The 23,205-nt window shown below is 43.5% G+C and overlaps 1 protein-coding gene across 1 annotated transcript in view; it reads right to left on the bottom strand.

Annotated features, from left to right (window-relative positions):
• Positions 1-22,413, bottom strand: part of ZDHHC15 (zinc finger DHHC-type palmitoyltransferase 15) — a 28,413-nt gene extending 6,000 nt beyond the window's left edge. The window contains exons 1-11 of the mRNA XM_056360136.1: positions 22,187-22,413; positions 18,833-18,859; positions 16,327-16,421; positions 14,649-14,769; positions 13,663-13,732; positions 13,016-13,048; positions 11,804-11,924; positions 10,387-10,519; positions 9,078-9,204; positions 7,433-7,542; positions 690-772 (exon numbers count right to left, since the gene is read on the bottom strand). Of these exons, the coding sequence (XP_056216111.1) occupies positions 729-772; positions 7,433-7,542; positions 9,078-9,204; positions 10,387-10,519; positions 11,804-11,924; positions 13,016-13,048; positions 13,663-13,732; positions 14,649-14,769; positions 16,327-16,421; positions 18,833-18,859; positions 22,187-22,304 (999 nt within the window). The 5' untranslated portion in view covers positions 22,305-22,413 and the 3' untranslated portion in view covers positions 690-728. The remainder of the gene's footprint in view (positions 1-689; positions 773-7,432; positions 7,543-9,077; positions 9,205-10,386; positions 10,520-11,803; positions 11,925-13,015; positions 13,049-13,662; positions 13,733-14,648; positions 14,770-16,326; positions 16,422-18,832; positions 18,860-22,186) is intronic.
• Between the last annotated feature and the right edge of the window lie 792 nt (positions 22,414-23,205).

Raw genomic sequence — 23,205 nt, 5'->3', positions numbered from 1 at the left:
GTGGAAGTCAGAACAAATTACAGACCAGTGAACATTCCGGTAGCAGCACCTTCCCCGGACTGTATCATCTGTTGTTGCACCCAAGTTTCTCCAGGGTGGAAAAAGAAATAATTAAGATACTAGCAGCTGATGTGGGCATTATGGGTTACTTCCATTTATTCCCAACTGCAACTTGGCTGTTCCCAACTTCAGTTTCTTGTATCTGCACCTTCCCACACGTTTCGTGAATCACTGAACAGACCTCCAACCTTCTAGTTGTACATGCTAGTGGCAAGAGTCGTTCCTGCCACATTTACCAGAGGAGCTGCAGGCTTTGTTCCCTCCCCTACCAACAGTGCTTTCAGCTCTTGGCTTAACTGTGCCAGCATCCAGCCAGGGCTGCGGGCTGGCCACCGCTTTCTTTTAGGTTCTCCTAAACACAAGATGGATAACTATTGGTGAAACACTACCACGTACAGATGCATCAACACAAGGCTCCGGTGAGAGGGTCCCTGCCCCTCGGTGGGCTGAGGTCTAGATGGTGTGCCACCCCCACCGCTGCACCGCCCCAAAGCCAGCGTGGAGGTCTGCACGCCACAGCCTTCTGCACGCTGGGTGCGCCGCTGCTGCACCCCAAAGCTGCCCAGCATCACCTGCCGATTGCCCTGCAGAGCGGCTGTTTCGAAGGGAATGAAGAAATAAATACTGACCTTTCTGAACCAGCTTTACACTGCTGCATTTTCAAACCGCTATGTCTCCTGTTCTATGGCAAGGGATGAAGCTTCACCAGAATCTATACAATGAAAAACAAAGTAGTTAGAGGTGAGTAAATCTGTTTTTCCTCACTGAGAATGTATTTTTCACTAAGTATGGGAGTGTGTTTTTAAGAATCATTCCAAATAAAAATAGACAAGTTACCTCTCTCAGAGATGACTGAACAGCAGTTTTTAAACTGAGATTACTCTATTATTGGCTTTATCTATTTCATAACCATGTCACAAGCTTTCAAGCCACAAAGACAAATACAGATCTTTCAGTTTTAATGGAACATTTCAGGCTTTTCTGGTTAGAAAATGATACTGGTTTACTTCTGTTGCGTAAGACAGAATCTGAAAACTCTAAGCTTAGAGCACTTCATTTGCTGATGCCTTACAAAAAAGAAAACTGGTGGTGAGAAAACAAGGAAGAGTAAAACATCATTTGTGCCTACGATGCAGCCCTGTAAAACCCTTCTGTCAGATGGCATTGAGGGTACCAAAGCTTAATGAACCAGGAAATCGTGTTCTCTGAATACTGTTGGGTTAATAGAGCTGTGGTAGAAATACAAGGTAATATATTTCATGTACTCTTGGTAAGTTTATTCCTAAACATTTTCACTTGCAAAATAAAACCATCATTTTTGTATGAAGACACGCAGTTTCAGCTCAAATCTTGGAAAGCTGTGGAGGGTAAGACTTAAGCCATATATAAGCAGCACAGAAATTTCTACTTTAAACCTTGCAGAGAGGTAGAGGCAGTTTGGCTGCTTTCATCTGATGCGGAGGAAGCTCAAGGTCAATCTGACACAGCTACATCCACATGGAGCCTGCTGAAATGGCAAGTGGCCTGAAAGCAGCTCATAACTCACAATCAATGGACACAGCACCCTGGCTGGTCGTAGGCAACAACATTCTGCTCTTCTGTAGAACTGTATTATTACGGTAACCAATACCGAAGAAACTCAAAGCAATTTATATGCATAAACCTATCTTCATAACCTGCCTGAGAGACAGTGTCCTGGTTTCAGCTGGGATAGAGTTAATATTCTTCTTAGTAGTTAGTACAGTGCTGTATTTTGGCTATGATGTGAGAACAGTGTTGGTACCACACTGATGTTTTCAGTTGTTGCTGGGTGATATTTATACTAAATCAAGGACTTTTTGGTTCCTTGTGCCCTGCCAGCCAGAGGGCTGGGGGGGCACAGGGAATTGGGAGGGGACACAGCCAGGACAGGTGACCCAAGCTAGCCAAAGAGGTATTCCATACCGTATGGCGTCATGCTGAGTATATAAACCGAGGGAAGAAGGAGGAAGGGGGGACACTTGGCATGATGGCGTTTGTCTTCCCGAGTAGCCGTTACGCGTGATGGAGCCCGGCTGCCCTGGGGATGGCTGAGCCCCCGCCTGCCCGTGGGAAGTGGGGAATGAACACCTTGCTTTGCTTTGCTTGTGTGCGCGGCTTTTGCTTTACCTATTAAATTGTTTTTACCTCAACCCTTGAGTTTTACATTCCTTTCTGATCCTCCTCCCCATCCCTCTGGGTGAGGGGCAGTGAGCAAGCGGCTGCGTGGGGCTGGGTTGCCGGCCGGGGTTAAACCACGACAGCCAGGAAGGTTATCGTGCTGTATTTCTCCCCACCTGAAAACATGGTTAAGCGAAACACACTGTCCTATTAAAAACATTTTAAAATCTGCAGCAGTTATAGGATAAGATCAAGTTCCCAAATTCATACTTCTGGAGTTGTCCCCATGCCTGCTAAAAACAGGATTTAAAAACTGTGTTGCTCAGTAGACATCTTATATCGATCTTGTGCCATTCAGTTTTAAGATCGAGAGCTCATTCTAAGACATGACGGTCAAAATGCAAGAACAGCATCAAGCAGTGTCAAGTATCAAATTGCCACAGAACTCTAATTTTCTGCAAATGAATTTTCTCTGTGAAGGTGAAGAAAGAAAAACAAAAAGCAAACACTTCCCCCTTACCACTCAATGATACAGACATAATAAATAAATAAATTTGCCTAGGGCTCTTATTTGCTTATTATGTATAAAAAGAATCACTGCAATTTCCATTATCAGGTTATTTTCGTATTTATTAGCATAGAAATCTATTTTATCATGCAAAATCTAATGCCAAAGGGAACTGATAAAAGGATGCACGAGACCTGCTGGCTCTGGGACGTTAGTCTCACTGAACTCTCACTACCAATTTTTTATGGAATAACTTTTTTCTTCTAATTGATTTAGCAGCAGCAGATCTGATCCACATACAAAACCATATTGCTTTTACTAAATATATTCACTAATTAATTTAGTTGAACTGATGCAGATTCCTGCACAGGTCCCCCTCCATTGTTTCAAAACTGATTATAAGGCAGCCACTGATGCAGGGTTTAGCACTGCTTTAATTTAATTTTTTCCTGTCAGACACATTTATATCATGCCTAAAATCCAGGGATGCAAACCTAGTCCTTTGTCTCAGTTTACTGGATTGGCCAATACACCGCTGTACTGTCTGAGGAGTCTCTGCTCACTTCCAACATCTAAGCAGCTTTGAAAACGTCTCGACGGATAGCAATTCAGTCTCTACAGCCACAACAGACCACTGCTCTACTCAGAGGACTGCTATGCCAAATTAGCTGGTATGTCAGGACATGAAGCTCCTTTAATTAGACTCCTACGGATTTGAATTTAAATTCAAATCACATGCCTTCAGACACCTGAAGCTTCATCACTCCAACAGAAATATCAGCTTCCACTTATTACTCAGGATATACTTGTTTCTGCTGGAAAGATGTTACTCAGTACAGATGACAGATTTCTGTAGGTGAGAACAATTTGGGAAAGATTTGATTAATACTGAAGCTTTTTGTACAAGTTTAAATGACACACATGATTAAATTGTTCCATCAATGTAAGAGATGAGATGTTGCTATAAAGGTACAGAAATGGCTGTCCCGTCCTAGGCTCCACCAGACAAAGAGTGCAAGCAGTCACAGTACTGACACATCCACGACCAACGTGTCAAATACATTCCAGATGAGTTCTTTGAAAAAAACGATAACCTTATAAGCTGCCAGCATGTGACTCGGGGTAGTGCTCTGGCTAGACAGATTAAACAGATGCCTGTGAATAAGAGATGAGCATTAATAAATCTGAAAAAAAAAATCAAATTATCATGGATCTGGAAGCAAGTGTTTTCAGTATCTGGCTAAGAAATTAAACAAAAGGTTTGCCATAATATTTTTCTCCCCGTATTAAACAACAAAAAACCTTTACAGAGCCAGGATTAAGAAGGAAGAAAATCCAACCACAAATGGCACATTTAAACATCTGTATCACAGAAAAAAAGGACAACCCTGTGGGCTAAGATGATTGAGAAGAGAGCCTGTACGCTCCTGGGACCTAGACAAAGCTACCTCATCTCCTTGCTTTCAGCTGGGCTTGTCCTCTCCTCGTGAGCGCCCCAGTGCCCTTTAATGCTCATCTCCCCAGGTGTTCACACACAAACCGATTTTGCTGTTGTGGGGACTTAAAAATGCTCAGCTTTATGCAGACACAGCATCAGCAGGGCAGAAGCAAACCACTGCAATAATGCAGTTAAGCACAGTAACATTGCACAAAGAGACACTTCATCAAGCTCCTTCTTTTTCGTTATTTCTGTGGTATTTCTCTCTCCTGCAAGAGCCCGGGGTGAGGGACTCAGCTGAGGAGACCACCCCTGGCGACTCCTGCTCCATAAGAGAAGCGCACAGGCAGTTCCAGGTGAAGCTCCAGGAGGTGACAGACTCCACTCACACCCAAGAGAGCAGCTGTTACTCTGATCTTGGTATGGCTGGCAGTGCCATCACCCGAGGCTGCAGGATTGAAAAACGTCAACTTCCACGTTTCCTTGACTCCACTACCTCATGTCCAGGAAACAGGAGAAAGGACAAACCCGGCACCTTTTCTTATACAGCTCCCTCTCCCTCAGCATCTTTTATATTAATCAAAATGATGCACAGACATCTGTTACGTCTGATAGCGGAACGGTACAGTTAAGAGCTTAGAGAAAAATGCTCCACAAGTATCACAAAACTACTGACTCAGAAACATTCCACGTGTTATATGGTTGGACTCAAGGATATTAAAGGTATTTACCAGTCTAAATGGTCCTATCATTCTATGATTACCGAATCAATGGGGACCCTACCTGGCGGTCATGGAGAGCCACAGAACTCACAGCAACCCTGCCTGTTGTGGAGCTTTTTGATGAAAGCTCTGTGCATCACTGTGCATGAAACAGCAGCAGCAGCAGGGCTGAAAGCTGCAGCACAGGCTGTGCCTTACTCGGTCCTGCAGCACCAGCCACAGAAGCCCGCAGGGAAGGGCGCCAGCTTCGCCTGCCAGCCACACACACTGCCCCCCAGGCTCCCTGCGGGATTCCATCTGGCAAAATCCACACCTTCAGACTGGAAGCCGAGAGGAGGATTTCCTCCAAGGTTTGCCCTAGCAGCTGAATTCCAGCTCCACATCACTGACTTGCAGGCATAGAAGTGACACAGTCTCCTTATCTAGGGCATTCTTTTACTTGCAGTTCCCACCTTTACCTCGTAGCCGCTGCCACAGAATTAAAACTTGCCCAGCTGCGGAGCAAGGCCCGGGGCTGGCAGGTAGCCGTCTACTCACCGTGCGTGCTCAGCCTGTTTGGTCACTTGTGCCTATAACTTTGTGTAGGCTCAGTTTGGCTTTTACACGTCAGTACGGGGTTCTCACCCTACCAGTATTACAGTTCTGCAGCTTCTTGGAACGAGACTGCAAATATTTTCCCACTGAGAAAGACTAGCAGAGCAGAATGGAATCGAACTGAAGCTTTCGGTTGGAAGAGACCTACAAGAATCATCTAGTTCAACTGCCTGTAAATGTCACTGCTTTTATAAGCACTATACATTGTGGGACTTCATATAAGCTCCGGATTCAGATTCTGGGGTCTGAGCTGGCCAAAAATCACCTGCCAAATGCTTTTATACTTAAGAATTATTTTTTTTATTCAGAGGATTTATACTTTGCAAAAGTTGGAAGAAGTTCTGACTCATTCCTAAGGGAGTTATTTTAAGCATCAAAAACAATACACAGAGATGCCATATTTTGTTATTTTTTAAGGCCTATTTGTGTTACCTCGTAATTGCCAAAATGTATGGAACAAACAAAGAAGAACAGGTAGTTTTCTAACACAAATACAAACTAATTAAAGCAGTTAATCTGGAGAAAAGCTGAAATGAGCCTCTTCAGTCCTACTGACAAAATCCTGGAGTGTATTTTCCCAGCAGTATGTGAAGTGTGCCTTGGAAAACCCACAGACTGTTTATTTTACAGTGGAATAACTTGAACAAACAGCTGCAGGTAAGACCTAAGCAGAGACAGAACAGCAAATACTGTGCTGTTAGGATTAAAGAGCTCATTGCACAATATGATGCACAGGTAACACAATGTTCACATGAGAAGTTTCTGTTACCCCCTTTAACCAAGACTATAGCCTTCCTCGCACGTTCCCAAACATACATTGAGCACATATGACTAAAATGTATACCCTGAAAGGGAGCATTATCAGCAAAGTTTCCGAAAACCATTCTGAAGTGATAAAGAGCACAACTATGGAAATCACGTCTCTGAACAGTAAGGCAGTGATATTGGTTCTCCGAGTATAATTACGTGATCCACTAACTATAGTAACCTGAGAATTAATTAACATTTTCACCATTCCTTAAAGGGAGAAGATAGGTTATCACATTTCTTTTAAAAGGAACCTGTGGATGGCATCTTTGCTCCATGGGAAAAAAGTATGAGCCCTTGCTTAATTACAAGCTTTCTGAACCCTCAGACAGGGTAATAGGGGTCTCTGACATGAACCCTGATATTCAGACACATACTGTATTCTTCAAAGACCAAAGCTTGGAGGTAAATATGCCAGGAAAAAAATAATCAAGTTGAAATAGAGAAATGTAACCATAAAGAATCATTAAACTGATTTTGGATGCATCTAACAAAAATCATCAAGAATGGATATACATATAAAGTCTTTCTTCTAATAGGACATCCGTAGCACAAAAGGTATGTTTACATTTCAGCAACTGATCAAATCTATTGTACAAACACCCCAGTTCACCTAGAATTCCTCTCAGCACATGTATTTCTTCTACGGAGATTAGTGCATAGCTAGGCAAGCATCAAAGCCACACGGAACTTCTTTACTCTTGTAATAAAGCTGAACAAAGAAAGTATAAAGCAGCGTCCTAAATGTATCACTGCATTCAGGTGTTTACGTGCATGTTTTCAAAACTCTCAGAGGATAAATGCACTTAAAACCCCCAACTTTGTATTTTCATTTTTACAGGCACAACTTTATGTCTCCAATAACTGTGCTGTGTGCAGCAACATTTATAAATACACTCAGTTTGTGGAAATTTTAGTTTCTCTCTGCAACTTGTAACAACCTCTCAGTTCATTTACTTGCAAGTGGAAAGCTACTAAGAAAAAAAAAAAAGGATGACTGCAAAGTAGGTCTTATTTTTAGATTTTTAGTCTGTGTTCATTAGTCAAGTCAGAGCTGCCCAGTGACTTAAGCCAACACAATTTTTTTATGTGATTAACTCTTATAATTCATCCATTAGTCACTGTAGGTCAAGACACAACTCATTTCCTTCAGTGTTACCTTACCATGAGGCTCTTCATCTATCCCATCATCTTCCCACTGCTCTTCGTTTGCTAGGAGAGGATTCTGAGCTTCACACAAAGCTCTCATGGGGAAAAAATGCCCATCGCCCTGGCTGCACGGAAAAAGGCAGAGAAAGACACTTCAAAAAGCAGCAAGTGACTGTGAAGGCCAACAAGTTCTACAGAGTTTATCTGCAAAGTTTTCTGTTGCCTGTACTTCCCATGTTTATTTAAAATTATTTAAGTTTTGAAAAGTAGCTTTTCAAAAAAAAGCAGCTCAGAAAGCAAGTTTTACTAGCAAGTCATTTTGGTCCTCAATTCCTTCTTCCTCTATAACGAATGAAAGTTCAAACCTCTAGCCTGGAATTAAGCCATTTTTAGCAGAACTTAAATGTGCCTAACTTGATCGAGCCATTTAGACACAGAAAAAAACCCAGAAAAAAATTAACTCATGGACAACTAGAAGTGAGAGGGGAACTAACGAAAACATTTATGTAGAAGGAGCAATTTCTACCATTGTTATAATACCACAGGTATAAATTTTAACATTTACACCATAGATTCTTCAGGGCAGAAGTTACACTTCTCCGAATGATATCCAGTAGAAAATGGCCCCAAATCTTAGATGTTACTAAAAGCCAAATAAAAGACTCGCTTTCCTGTGACCTAAACCTGTACACAAAATGGAAAAAGAAAAGAAAAACAGATACAATAAATACACTGCAAAAGTTGCAAAAGCTTTGCTTTACTGCTCCCCAAATAGAAATGTGTATCTGGATTTCAAACAAGGGTTTGAGAGTATGTTCAAATTCATGTAAACGAATGAAGTTAAAATCTAGATGTGCTAGCTTGGTCTGGGCCATGCCATATTTCCCAACATCCAGCAGCACAGACAGAGGAACCATAAACTAGCTGAAGTGCCTTTTTTTCTCTGAGGATTTATCTTTATGCAAGGGAAACAAGCAGAGCGTCCTCCCTGCAACGACAACGCACAGGGGTAACGCGCCTCTGACCAGCGCCCCAGTGCTGCCTTGCTGTAACGGCCTTTCTGTGCCAGTCTCTTCCCTTTCACTGCACTGGGGAGTGGAAAAAGCTTTCTGTGCTCGTCTGTTCCCTCTAACTATACTTAAGATTGAAAAACAGATGGCAGTGGGGATCCAGCTGGGCCTCAGACTTGTACATTGCTGCTTGCAAGCGTTGTGCACTGTGCTGCCAAGAAGTTATTTTAAATTGTACCCAGTTACTAAAGGAATTAAATTCCAGCGTACCTTACTATTGGTCTAAGTGCCAAAACAACACCTTCCCCTACATTAAGAAACCTAAAGTCTGTTTCAGGCAGAGGAGTCCAACAGATGAAGAAAAGAGCATCTCTGAAGTTCACACCCATCCACGTACGTGCCCCAGGAGTGCAGGCTGAGTTCATACACCCTGTGCAGCCCATGCACCCCCCACAAACCTTTCCCTTCCAGACTTCTGGTGAGCAGCATTAACGCAGAAGATGTCTGCTGTGCATTTACAACGATGCACAGTAATACCCAGCCAAGCCGCACAATAATAGGTGTAACACATAAGGCTACAGGAGACATTTAGAAGTCAGTCTCTCCAGTTAATTGTGTAAGCTTTCAGCACTGACTTGATTATTACTTACCTAGAGGCGATAGGTAGTAACCAGAGCTTTTTTTCTTCTCCAAACACTTGCTGAAGATTCTTTACAAAGCCAAGATTGAATCCATTTTTATCTGGGCCATTTTGAAACACTGGAGCTGAGAAAGCCTCTACACACAGATGCAATTTCAGTGAAAAAAATTAAAATCAATGCCAAACACTCTGAAACAGGATTATGCATGTTGTAGCCATCTAAAGATAACATGATTTCACAGATTATGAGCTAGCATTACAAAGATATAAAGTTTGAAAAGAATAGCTTTTTTATTTTGCAAGCCTGTAAAGACTTAAACCGAAGGTAGGAATTTGGTTTTGCAACTGAACCATACAAAACAGTCAAGCTGAAGTACAAACTGTTTAATCTAGAGAGTAGCATCAAAAGACCTTTGTATGAGACTTGTTGAAATTCAACAGGTAGAAATTTCTAAGTAAAAAATCTGCAGAATTAAGTAGGTTGGTCTTCAATGCGTATTTCAGAAGTGGCATTGGAGATTTCAATTGCCTCATCCAATTAATGATATAATAAACAGGAATTAGAAGCAAACATATGCAAATACACCCTCTGTTATGGTGAGACATAAAATGAAAAAGAGAGGGGAGGAGAACCTAGAGTGCACTAGAAACAATTTTATCTACCTTCTAAGCTGCTACAGAGATCTGATGTTCAGGATAGATCAGCTTCAGCACCCCAGGGAATAGGTTTTAAAGTTAATAACTGTATAAAATCTGAATATTTGCTCAAACTCATGACAGTATGTCTTCTGTTAGAAAACTTTATTCAAAAAGCTTTAAAAACTGAACAACATGTATCTGAGGAAAAACAAAAAAATCACTTGACAAGATCAGGCAGTTTCAGATTTTCATTTCACTGGTTTCACAGTCGTAACTTCTTTGCCTTGTCAATGAAGATGGGCACTGTTTTCCCAAGCTTACTAAGCTGGTTTAGGATGCACTCCAGCATATGAGCATAAAGAACCATTATTCCTGAAAAGCTGCACTCATTTCACAGCAAATGTAGCTATACATATGCATAACATTTTTATAATTGGACTTTTACACTTCAAGGCTCTTGTTTCCCTAACAAAGCTTTTGTCACACCAGCTAATAAACGTAGCTTATTTGAAGTGACAAATATCTGCAGCACTGTGCCAAAATCTTAAATCTTCCTCCCCTCATGAGGCAGTGGGAAAGCACAGATGTAGAACACAAATGCCTGATTTATTTATTTATTTTCTTGCTATGGCACTTTTAGTGTGTGGCACTCACTTAAAGACTACATATAAGGGCCTTACCTAAAGTAGAACGGTTTCTGCTAACGAGCCAACAATGGTAGCCAAACAGAAACATAAGGCTTACGAAGAACATGACCGCCACAAAGAGAAGGAAAAGGACGTGAAATTTGGAACGTCCGTTAGTCAGCTCACCCTGGAAGGAAAAGCACCACAGAACAAGTGACAGGAGCAAATAAAAGCTGGAAATTCTTTGTTCCTAGAGAGAAGAAAGATATCCTCTAAAAATCCTATCTGGAGTTCTCAAACTGGTATACACAAGAGTCACAGCTCACTAGAAAGTGCAAGAAGAGACAAAGAAATGATCGGGTACATTTCCCCTCCAGGAACCCCAGCAGAAAGAGGGGGGTCTCACTACTAGCTTTCTGTGCGTAACAGAGCCAGTACAGTCCCAGCTTCCCACAAGAAACATGCCCACGGGGAAATAAGCAGACGCGCTCTTGAAGCCGTGTTTACGTTCTGCCGAGTTTCCTGTGCATACATTAAACCCTGCACCTCCTGCAGTATAAGTCACGCCCAGAAAACCCAGCCTGCATAGCTACAGCAACCAGGTAGCGTTAGAACTGAGCCAGGAGGTTTGGGAAAGTCTAAAAGCCAAGCGGGACCTTACAAGCAGAAGCAGCCCTTGCTCCTTGCTACAGTAGAAGAGTCAAGTGCCAGAGGTCCTCGTACGCGTACATCTACAGAGAGGCTGTGGGGGCCTCAGAGTAAAATACCACATCTCGGCCTTTGCTCATCCCATATAAGCAGCCACAGAGCTCAAGTCTCTGCACCTTTCTTAGCACAAGCGACAATTCCCACGCGTGCCCCACGAGCATCTCGGGAGGCATTTTAGTGATTAGCCATTAAACCGACAGATCTTTAATAAATTAATGCACAGCAAAGTTAAGTTACTTAAACACAGTCAGAGTCAAGCAGCAGAGGGGACATAAACAAATTAGTGACAAAAGGCCAGCCTCTTACTGGGACTGTCAGTTGGCATTGCTTGCATATGAGTGGTAACCGATAACGGAGTAAGAGGCATCCTTTATTTCAGTCTGCTTTTAAATTGAGAAAGGAGTCATATGTGGACTAAAAGATACTTTTTTTCATGTTCAGTAAATACGTACAGACAGTGCCAGGATGTTATACTTTGATACCGGAGATTCTGAGATACATACATGCAAACACAAGAACAGGAAAAGGATATAACTTCTTTGCCAGAAGCTAACTCTGCAATTTGAAATTCCTGAAGTCGGTTTGCTTCTCTCTTTGTGCATTTCAGACATATAATCGGAGTTATACTCAAAACAGGGCACAGGAAAATACCTTACAGAAGAAATGCAGACCCTCCACTGACCAAAAGCAAAAAAGTAACAAGAGTGACTAAACCCCACGAGACTCACAGGATATGCAGAAGTAACCAGATTTCACAACTTACTGTCCAATACTTAATGAAATACTTGAAGACTGTTGCAGCAATATACAAGCAATACAACAAAGAATAGGCTAAGAACAGTAGAAAGAATTTGTAGTTAGAAAATCCAATGCAGTTATTCACCCTAGAGAACAAAAGCAAAGTTGAAATCAGGATGTGTAAAGCACACGGTTGCAACACAATGAGTACTACAATCTTTGGTTTTATTCAGCCCCTTGATTACACAAGACAGTTTCATCAATCAAGAGCTCCCCGTAGTGGCCCCAGTGCAATATAACTACAGCCTCTGCTTTTCTCTGGCAGACTCCTTGCTATGCCGGGTAAAAGGACAGTTCATAGTCTGGGAATCTGTTTTGAAGTTGGTACCACTGGTAAATTTGTCACGGAGACAGGCTCTAACGACTCATGGCTGTTTCTTGTTTGCAAAGGTAATCAGATCTGGGATTTCTGTGTTACTTAATTCATTTGCAAAACTCAGGAGCCAGATTCGCCACTACTTGTTTGCTTACATACAAACCAAATAAACCCAAATTGGATTATAATTCTCCATGCACAGAAAAATTCTAAAAATGAACAAGGGAGTGCTGGAGAAAATAGCAGGCGTTTGTCTCAGAACTCAGGTTTGAAAAATCCTCTAATAGTTTAGGTTTACTAGGGAGGTTCAGGTGGGGAAATGTTGTGCTGCTTCTGATTTCTGAAATCTTCCTTTTTTAAAAAAAGGAGGAGTTTAAGAAACTTAGTGGCAGCATTTCTCAAAAAGTGTAAAGCTTAATTCATCCATGCACCGATTCTAAACTAAGTGTCTCTACCATGCACAGGTGGCAGGCATCATTTCAGAAACAATCTACGTGCAAATATTACCACGGAAAGCATCCACCAACTACATGCTGAAATATTATATACCCAAAATTAAAGGCTAAGCTGAAGTCCCTTTAAAATTTGAGTAATAGTCGAAGAGTGAATTAGCAGTTGGGTTACAGATTATGTTTATATAACAGCTTTTTACACATAGTTTATGGAACAAACACAAATGATTTGTCTTTCAAAATGTAAAACATTTCAGGCAATTTCAAAGTGTAATTGTTTTATGTATTTCCCAACATAAGGAGATGCATGGTCTAAAATGAAAGAGGCATACAGACACTATTCTGTGAAGGAAATGTATTTTAACGGCCTTTCTTTTCAGAAAACTACAAACCAGTATCTAGGACGTACCACGGACAGTGATGATCCATTTTTAGCACGCATCTGCAAAAGGACAAAAAAGGAAAACTGAAGATTTTTATTTGGTACTTGACTGCCAACTGCAGATCAACATCAAAAGCCTCTGTTTTTTGTGAGCTCTCCACATGACACAAGCTCAAGATGATACTGTCTCTTTTAATTTCTTAAGGTAAGTATCAATTTAAGACAGAACATTTATTACTGCTCAAGATCAACCAATGTCCTTGGTACTCTGCAAGATAAAGAGACATAGAAATGTTTTCTGCCCTAGAAGGCTTAAAACTTTTGGAAAATACCACAGGTAAAGGCCTGGAATATTAAGGGGGGAAAAAAACCCAAAGAAGTCAAAATCATCATTTATTTTACCCTGCCTAGGTTAACCAGTTAATTTTCACTAGGTGGCATGCTTTCTAGGAACTGATACACTTCCAAGTGTGGGAACTGGAAACGCTTCAGGGCCCCAAAGAGCAGAAATGTGACTGCTGGTGCTGCCCCATGGGAGCACGCGCCGGTGCCTGCAGCAGGAGCAGAGGTACTTGGGTACCTTCCTGTGTAAAAAGACACGGGAAGGGCCAGCCCCTTCACATCACTTCATGGTGACTCTACTCACTTCAGTGAAGAACTGTCCAGTAACTTACATGGCACAGACGGAACAATGGTGACAGCGATCGGGTTTTATTAGCAGGCATCTATCACAGAATCGAATACCTGAAATGAAAGACACATTAATACCAAAAATTGAAAGGTGTTCTTTTTTCACACGTTAGTTAAGATTCCACTCACTTCCCAACTATTCACGCTCTTTCCTCTATCACTTCAAAAGAGGAGTGCATTTGCAGCTGATTTTTGCTGCCAGGTCACAATCAGATAAGCAAGGCTCATAATTCTTCTGGAGACTCGCAGGTGCGGGGAACAATCCTCACTGCAAAGCACACAACCAGCTTAAAAGCGATAAACCACAAGTGTACACTTCCCTCTGGCCTCCACATTTACTCAGACTTTACAAGCATTCCATGTTGGTAATTGCCTGGACAGCAGGTCTCTCCTTCAGAATGCTCTGGCTTGTCTGACAGACATGAACAGGGCAGAGCCTCCAGTATTAACACCGATTTCTTTCAAGCTTTGAAAGAGGCACCGTACGCATTTAATCACCAAACAAGGTCCAGAAATCTTTTCACAGAATTATGCCCTGCATCTCTAAGCTAGATCCATTCTAAGTAGAAACAACTACGGATTTTGTCATTCTATTACTATTAGACAATAGTCATTTGCATATAATATAATATATATAATTTTATATTATGTGCAATTTATTTGCAATTAAGATAAAATATAAAATAAAAAAGCAGACAACATAAGTAGGCTTTTGAACTGCAGATATTGCTTCTCAAAGGCAGCACCTGGCACTCCACTGGAGATGAGCAGAAGTGTTCAAGGTTTTTTGTTTTCCCAAGCATAAAACCCGAGAGAAAAGGCATTGGCATTACTTGTACAAGAGTTACTCCGTGCACGCAGTGGCGTTAGGAACGCCCTGTTGATCGGCAGTATCGTCTGGATTGCCAGCATATGCTACTTTAGCGTGCTTGGTTAGCTTTAGAGGAACAAAGCTCTCTGCTTAGCTGACCTCCATTCCCTGTTCTTGTGTACACCGGCAACTTCCTGGCGATTTCGGCGAGAATTTGCCTCTGTACCTCTGGCCTTTCTTCATTTTCGTAGCGTTCTTGGTCAGCATAGGACATATGGTACTAGAAGCAGAGAGGAGCAGTTACCCATGGGCAGCAGAGTCTATATTTCAAACACAGACCAGTTTGGAAACGTTATTACCTCCCACTCCTTCTCATGAGATTTATCTAATGTGAAAACATGTTTGTTAAGAAGACAAAGAGAGGTAGCAAGTGCTGAACAGCCAGAATACAATGCAATACATCAGTAAGAAACACAAAAGTGAAATTAAGGATCACAAATCAACGTACTATAATTGCTACTAGTGCTGCCTTAGATTACTATTTTTCACGAATAACACTACTAACCATGATAAGGGCACTTCAAGCAATTCCCTCGTGTGTAAGAACCTGTCCCAGCCACAGTTTTATATTTCTAAAACTGGGATTAGTTATTATTTTTAAAGTTACAGTCTTGTAATTAGGATCCTATTATGGACATGTATATTTGGAGTGCCAGACAAACATCAACTTCATTCTATTGCTCCAAATATAGTGTTCTATTAGTATTGCATAGAGAGGTAAAACCAAATGAAAAAAAAAAATAAAATCTGAGCAACACAAGAAAGTAAGTATTTGGCAGAAAAAGAATTGAAACAAGTATCTGCCTCTGACTGTCCTGTGCTCAAACCACTAAGTCACACTCCTGTCCTAAAATGTCACCTATGTTAAAAAAACAATACCAAACCCTTAACTCCAGTATTATTCATGAAACAATCTACCGCTGTCACAGTGAACCCCTGTTTCTCTTCACCACAGTATATTGCTGTATTTATCTTTCATGATGCTGCTGAGCAGGGCAGTACAAGGACTGGAGCTATGTGTGTATCTAGGACCAAATTAAAAGCCATATGGTATGCACATAGCCACAGCCCGCACTGCCGCAGGCAGGCGACATCAGAATCTCACCACATTTAAAAGGAAAATTATTCTTCTACCCCTCACTGACACCAGAGAGAGTCTGACAAACAAAGCAGACTTCCCCACCACAAAGAGGCTTACTGCAGCTGGCAAAGGGCTCCCAGCAGAGCAGGCAGTGCCGGGCTTTGGTGGGACACTGAACATTCACATATGCACCACAACAATCTGGCTCAAGGGACCAAGAAACCCCACCATCATCTCAGATGCACCCATTTCCACCTCCAACCTCTTCCATGGGAAGTGAAAAACAAATCTGAAGGTCCTTACTCAGCAGACTCCAGGAAGGCGAGGTTAAGGAAGGTCCTCAGGATTTGGCCTGCAACTTGTTAAGTGCTTAGAGATCAACGACACTATAAATCTGTAAGTTAATAGTCATCAGTCCTATTATGCTCAACATGACAAGTCCTATTGGCTCCTGGAACACCTGAAAAGGCACCTTTAAAAGCTAACACCATCTCTGATTTAAATCATGCTCTTTGGGGAGTTAAAGGATTGTCAGAATGGTAAATTACTCAGGTTTTATGGACAACTCTAGGTCAGTTTCCACCTCTTTAAGAAATCCAACCATTTGCCCAGATCAACTAGACTGAAGGTTTTTTGAGTTCTCTTTAGTATTCCTGTTTGCATTCTGCAATGAATGAAAAGCGCTTGGACTCTTACCTTTTTGCCTGGCTGCACCGGGAGAGTGAAAATAGACTTCCAATATGTCCACACAAAGAGCACAAAGAGAATATGGAATATTATAAGATAGGCCACTAAAAAACAAAACAAAACAAAAAACAGAAGCAGAACAATGACTTCTTAAGCAAAAGTTTCATCCATGACGGGCATAATTCCAATCTTGCACAACAATGACAAAAGAAAAAAGAAAAAAAGGGAAAAAGGAAGATTTACAGTGCCAACCGGTACTGCAATTCAGTTAAACCTTCTGGTTAACAGGCCAGTAAAATTTCAGAGATCTGTTGCTGCAGTTAGGGGTTACCTATCTCACAAGCCTCCCCTTCTTACACGATCCAATTTGGTGGGTGAAGAAGGACACAGCTGTAAGAGTTCACCCACAGGACGGGTGACAACCCTCTGTCACTGGGAATGACAGGATTCCTAGGCACAGGTAAAGCAGAACTGGCTGGTGCTGAGCAGCATAAAGTCAATACTGCAATACTCCAGCATCACCACATTTTGGGTTCAGTTGCTAGTAAATGCACTTAAAATCTCAATACCATATTATCAGTGTACCATCCACTTGTGCAACGCATTCTTCACCACTTGCATTGAGATTTGAGAGAGAGAATATGCTCTAGCATAGCTTTATATCACCAGAAAAAAATCAAATCTCTTATTAAACATCTTTTAGATTTGCCACAGTTGATACAGTAAAACAAATCAGGAAAACATCCCTCAAACTGAACAAAACCGGCCTTGTGATTACTGAGAAAGAATTGTAATCCACTAGACACAACATTATCACATGAAATCCAGCATGCATCAAAGTAATCTTATTTCAATATGCAAACTTTATTTCCAAGCCTTTGGGCATAAGCAGGCATACTGTGGTTCAGAGAGCCAAAGGACAGCTATCCTTCAGCTACACAAACTATTCGATTGTTATTTCTTTAATACTTGACTGACTTAAGACATTATCAAACGGTTACAAAAGAGTTTTATTTAAACACACCATTTAATCATAAGAACCACCTCATTTCCCCCCTTTCTAGAATTCAAAGCTTAAATGAAACTAAGATTAAAGTAACTACTGCTAGTGGAAAGAGAAGTCTAAAGCCCAAACAATTCCTAACTTCTTAGACAAGGCTGACTGTGTGAAAATGTAATTGGTAAAAAGGCCAAACACAGCTTTGAGAGTTTCTAATGAGATGACAAATGATCTGACACACCTCACAAGAACGTGATGGATTGTGCGAATGATCCATGAATCAATGATAATTCATTATTATGATCTTACGTTTGTTTGACACGTTATCCTTATACTACATGCAGATGGAGCTCAGTCATTTTTAAATTAGTAAGTAAGGAGATAAATCTTGCAACAGGTTCAATGTTACGGATAAAGCAATACAGCAGCATGTTAGAGGAAGCTGACCTGGAGATACACTAACAGATTAGGCAACTAGTAACTTTCTTCTGCTGAGTAATCATTAACATCATGCTTTCTGTAGTTTCTCTGTAAAGTTTCAAACACTAGGACAGGTCTTTGGAGGAAACAATTTACTTGATGTAGCAACCTGGAGGATCTTTAAAGTATCAGCTGGCATTTTTCTTCCGGAAACAACTTGCCAGCTGAAAACCACTACACCTACTTCTATCCTTCATAACCCTGGAAGAAGAAATGGAGGTAAGAGGCCACCCATATTAGCCTGCCTCCAAAGCACCTCCAGGAAAGACGAAGAGGAATACTAAAATGGCCACTAACTCCTTATTCTTAGAACATGTCTGTGGCCTCCAGCAATGCATCAGCTTCATCCAGTGATCCTGCTGCTCTGCCCCACTCGTTCAGCGGCCTCAAAGTACTGTGCCCGGGAGCTCAGAACAATGCCCATCAGCCTGTACTACCCAACGGATCCAGGAAGTGTTCAAGCCAAATAATAACGAGACAAAAACTTTTGCTCTACCTCATCTGTGGTAGTAACTGAAAGTTACTGTGTTGCAACTCAATATATGGTTAGCAGTCAACAGCAGAACTGAGCAAAAAGTCTTTTGCAAAAGCCTCCCCATAAAAAAACATTTAAAATAGCTTCCACTGAGAGATCAAATAAAACAGTGGGGAAAAAAAATAGGTGAGCCACAGAACAGACCTACTCTTTTGTGTTTAGCTTGTACAATCAGCTCTGAAAACGAAGAACAGAAAGGGAGAAAAGGTGCGTGGGTGGTATGTCGTTTTTTCTGAAAGTGTAAAAGGGATCAAAGCCTTTTCATGTTCTTCTACTTACACTGTGACTAAACGGGCATTTCCCAATACATCCAAAAGTTACAGCACGTATAACAACACATGCTGTATACCTCCTGAATGGGAAATTAGAGGAAGAAAACACTGAAAGAGTATGCAAGGTTAAAAAAACTGATGGAAAGCATTTTTGATATTTCAACTAGAACATTTGCAAATCTTTTTACACAAGGACTGAATATCAAATGGTAAATTGAATGCACATACCTTTTTCCACAGGGTTACTCAGAGTCACTGAAAAAGAAAAAAAATAAATGTCTACAGAGCAAATAGGGCTCCCCAAAAAGTTTGTGACAAATAATATTTCTATTTGAAATACAGTCATTTTAGGGAAAAAAGTTCAAATTCAACAGACAAAAAGAGAGCCTACAATTTAACATCAAATCTAAAGCATCCATAACAATTCCCAGCTTACTCACGCAAATGACACCCACAACAAGATGTTCAGTAACTGCTACTTGTGCTGTATTTTCCCTTGTTATAAAATATATTTTGCATATTTGTACATTCGAAATATGCCCAAAATCCACTGGTGACAGTGACGTGACAAGATCACCAGGGCTCCTCTAGCAACTGTGCAAACAGCATCTCTATGCACGTACTTAGAAGCACGTACTTGTAGCCTGCTTTGCACTAGTCTCTAGGTGGTCTTGATCCTCCACAGTAAGCAATGCCCTATGCATTTCTGCATCAGCATAAATAAAAAATTACAAATTGTCTCAGCTTTGGCCTAGTCAGCAAGATGGAATACACTGCAATGACTCAATTATTTTTACACTTTCTACTAGCAGAGCTTTTACAACCCCTCCTTACTTTACCATAGGAGCAGTCCCTACTAACAGAACCACTTAGAAGAACCTGCAAAAGGTACATTGCTTAACACCATCTTCTACAGATTATTTTAAAATACATTCATTATTTTAAAAGCCGTCATCCAAGTTTAACAGAAAATGATAAAGACATCTTTTGTTAACTGAAAACAGAGCAGTTCTGTGATATCTTGGCAGAACACTGCTTGGAGGACAAAGGTGTTCATGGGGTGGGAGCCCCTTATATCGAGTTCATAGTCTTCAACCTAATGGTTGCAACTGAAACGTGTTGCTCCTTGGAAGAACAGAGGAATGAAAGGAAACTAGTGGCCACAGATCATCTCCCAGAGGCACAGTAACCTTACAACAGTACGATCATATTGTTGGAAGACTCTCAAAAGATTTGAGAGATTACACGTACCAGTGGTCACCCCTTAAGTGACTCTGTTAAGGCTGTACAGAAGAAGCAGCAATTGAAGGATTGGAGCCTTTTACTTCTAGCCTACAGCCAGCGCCTGAAAAGAGACTCTGCTCTTCCAGGATTCATTTTATCATCTTACTTGAATAACAAACTTGGAAAACGACAATCAGAGTAGAAACCGAGAGGTTCTGCTTTTACTAATGAAAGTAGCATTTCTTAAAAAACCACGCTAACAAAAAAATTTGATCTGCAAGCTCTGTGACACACAACAACGTAGATGAAAAAAGAGACCAAGTATTTGCTGTGTCTCTACACACTCAATTTCAGACGAACAAGACTGTTAGGAAACCTTTAGGTTTCCCTTTGGTTTGCTGTGAATCAAACTATGAAAAGTACATCAGCTTTTCACAAATACTCCTTGGTTTCCTCCTGAAGTACGCTGGACTTGCAGCATAGCCCTTCTAAGGATTTTACTTGAGAAAAGAGCACACTCCTAAAGAAAGATTATATAAAAGGTTTTATCGAATAACACTGGGCCATTGCTCCCACTGCAGCAGCAACCACCAACCAGACGTGAAACCAAGGCCTCCTCTGGAGTATGACTTGTTGGCCATACCAGTCACTGAACATTTAAAACCCAGTATCATGAGATAGCTCTAGGACATCAGTCCCACGCTACTTTTAATCATCAGCAGTCTGCACAACTAAAGATAAAAATCAAGAATCCAAACAAAGCATCTACTATTTACGTTGGAACAGCCAAAATGGCAATACACAATGGAAACATGAGAAAAAAAAAGCAAAGCCAACACATAAAGCCTTGCTACATTAGAAATCTGGGCAAGACAGAATGTCCCGAGAGCTGGTTTTCAAGTAACTGCATATGCCAACACTTCATATTCAAATCCTAAAATAATTAATCTAGTCGTTTCAACTTCTGTACGGATAAACGCCTCCACACACAAATAAAACGCATGTGAGAAAAAAATAAGGCAAAAAAATAGAAGGGTGTGGGCAAAGGAGTGATTTTAAGCTGTGATTTTAGGCAGTAAGGCAAGCTCCTGCCAGCTTAACCAGCATTTGCAGAGCAACACAGGCCCCATCCAACCCTCACTGAAATCAGCAGTCTCTTCTGAGACCTGCACGGAGACTTGGAATTAATCAGTGTTAAATGTTACTGACTTTGCACAGCACTGCAAACAAAGCGTATTTCAAAAGATTAACAGCATTTCACGAAAACAATTTTTTGTCATGCGGTGTAACTGACAGTTACACGCACATTGGAGATACCGTTCCGTGTGAATTCTAGAAAGCAGCAGCCCATGATCTCAGAGACAGAATAAAATGTTATTAATTATTTGGGGTTTTTGCCTAGCTGCCAGTTAAAACAGATCAAAGAAGCTGTGTTTCATTTTAGTCCCTATCGAGAAAAAGCAATACATCTTACTGCACTGGCACCCCTAACAAAAAATGTGATTTAAGTGTGCCGTGCAGATCCAAGAGGCAGCGCTTTCCACAGAAACGCCTCAGACCACCATCCTGAAGACCCCGTCCGCCTGTGCCCGGCCGGCCCTGCCCGGGGGGGGGGGACCACACCTGCCCCCCACATACCCGCCCTGGGTGGGCACTGCCCCCCCCACACCTGCCCTGGGTGGGCACTGCTCCCCCCCCCCCCCCCCCGCGGGGCGCAGGGGCTGTGCACACCGGCTACAGCGGGACATGACAGACACAAGTTCGCAACTACTGTACGGTTCAATCGCTACATTAAACTACACAATTACCAGCCAATACCAAAAATTTTCTGTCTAAACTTTAGAGCTTTCCACGCTACTATAACAAGTTACCTGACTCATGAATGCGATTTAACGTAACCTGTTTTTTCCCGCCTTCTTTTCAGACTATAAAGAAATGGGTGTCTGGGGCACACGCTGATTTTATGTGTCCGCTTACAGGAGAAACCACCCCTGGACGCTCCCGCGGGGCAGCAAAGGGCCTTCGCTGCGGGGCGCATCCCCCGCCCCGGGCAGGGCGGCTGGGCCGGGACACGGCACCGGGGCAGCGCCTGAGGGAGCCCGCGGCGCCCGCCGGGCACCCAGCGTGTGGGGGCGGAAGGCGGCCGGGGTGGGGGGGTGGCCCTGCCGCTAGTGTGCAGGGGAGGAGGAGGAGGAGGAGGAGGAGGAGGAGGAGGAGGAGGAGGGGGGCGAGGGCAGGAGGCGCCCGCCGCGGAGGTCGCGGGGTTCCAGGCCCCGGGGCCGCGGGCTCTGGCGGGCGGCGCTGAGGGCCCGGGCCCCGCTCCCCCGGCCCCACCCGCCGCCCGGCCGGGGCGCTCACCCAGGCACAGCTCGCAGACGTAGGCGTAGTAGGACCAGAGGACGACGAGGGCGATGATGAGGACGGGCAGCCAGGCGAAGGCCCGCTGGCAGCACCGCAGCCCCCGCGACAAAGCCATCCCTCACCGCATCGCGGCCGCGGCGGGCACCGCCTGCGCGGGGCTGAGAGGCGGGTTCGGCGCTCGGCTAAGCGGCCTGCTGGGCGGCGGCGGGGCTGGGCGCGGCTCGGAGCGCGGCTGAGCGGCCTGGCGGGCGGCGGCGCGTCTCGGCGCTCGGCGGCGGGGCTGGGCGCGTCTCGGAGCGCGGCTGAGCGGCCTGGCGGGCGGCGGGACTGGGTGCGGCGCGGCGGCGCCCCCTGGCGGGCCGGGCCCCCCGCAGCGCGGCGGGGGTGGTCCCCGCCCTCCCGCTTCGGCCCGGGCACAGCGGCCGGGCCCCGCCGCACCGGGCGGGCCTCGCACAGCCCCCTCGGCCCGGCGCAGGCGCTGCCCCAGGGCGGCGTGCCCGCCTGCTGCAGGGCGCTCCGCAGCCCCCGTCCGGTGGGCGCAGGCCGGCATCCCGCGGTGCTGCCCACACCCGATCCAGGCCCGCCCGCGGCAGCGCCCCGGGCACCTCACCCGTCTGAGGGCCCCGTGTGCCCTGCCCCGCGTCCCCGCCGGCTGGGGAAGCCTTATACGAAAAGTGTTTTTCTGGGAGATCTCGCACCGTTCCGTTAAGCCGGCCTCGTTCGCCTCGTAGGCCCAGCCTGTCCCTGCGCTGGCAGCGCCCGGGTTCGCCCCAAGGCCGCGGCCCCGGTGGGTGTATTCGGGGGGGCCAGGTTTGGGAGCCCCGGTGCAGCGGAGCGACACCACCCCCACCCCTCCCGCCCCCCTCCGCTGATAACGGGGTACCTAATGTCAAACATGAAGGGGGGAACGGCCACCCCGCTCCCTCGGGCCTGCTCACAACCCCCTGTGAATTCCCGTAGGAACCTCCCTCATTTCCAATTCAGTAACGTGTTTTGAGTTAAGGCTTCAGTTAATT

The sequence above is a fragment of the Falco biarmicus genome, chromosome 14 (assembly GCF_023638135.1).
Source record: "Falco biarmicus isolate bFalBia1 chromosome 14, bFalBia1.pri, whole genome shotgun sequence".
Taxonomy (NCBI): domain Eukaryota; kingdom Metazoa; phylum Chordata; class Aves; order Falconiformes; family Falconidae; genus Falco; species Falco biarmicus.
This window is presented reverse-complemented; position numbering and strand designations above follow the sequence as displayed.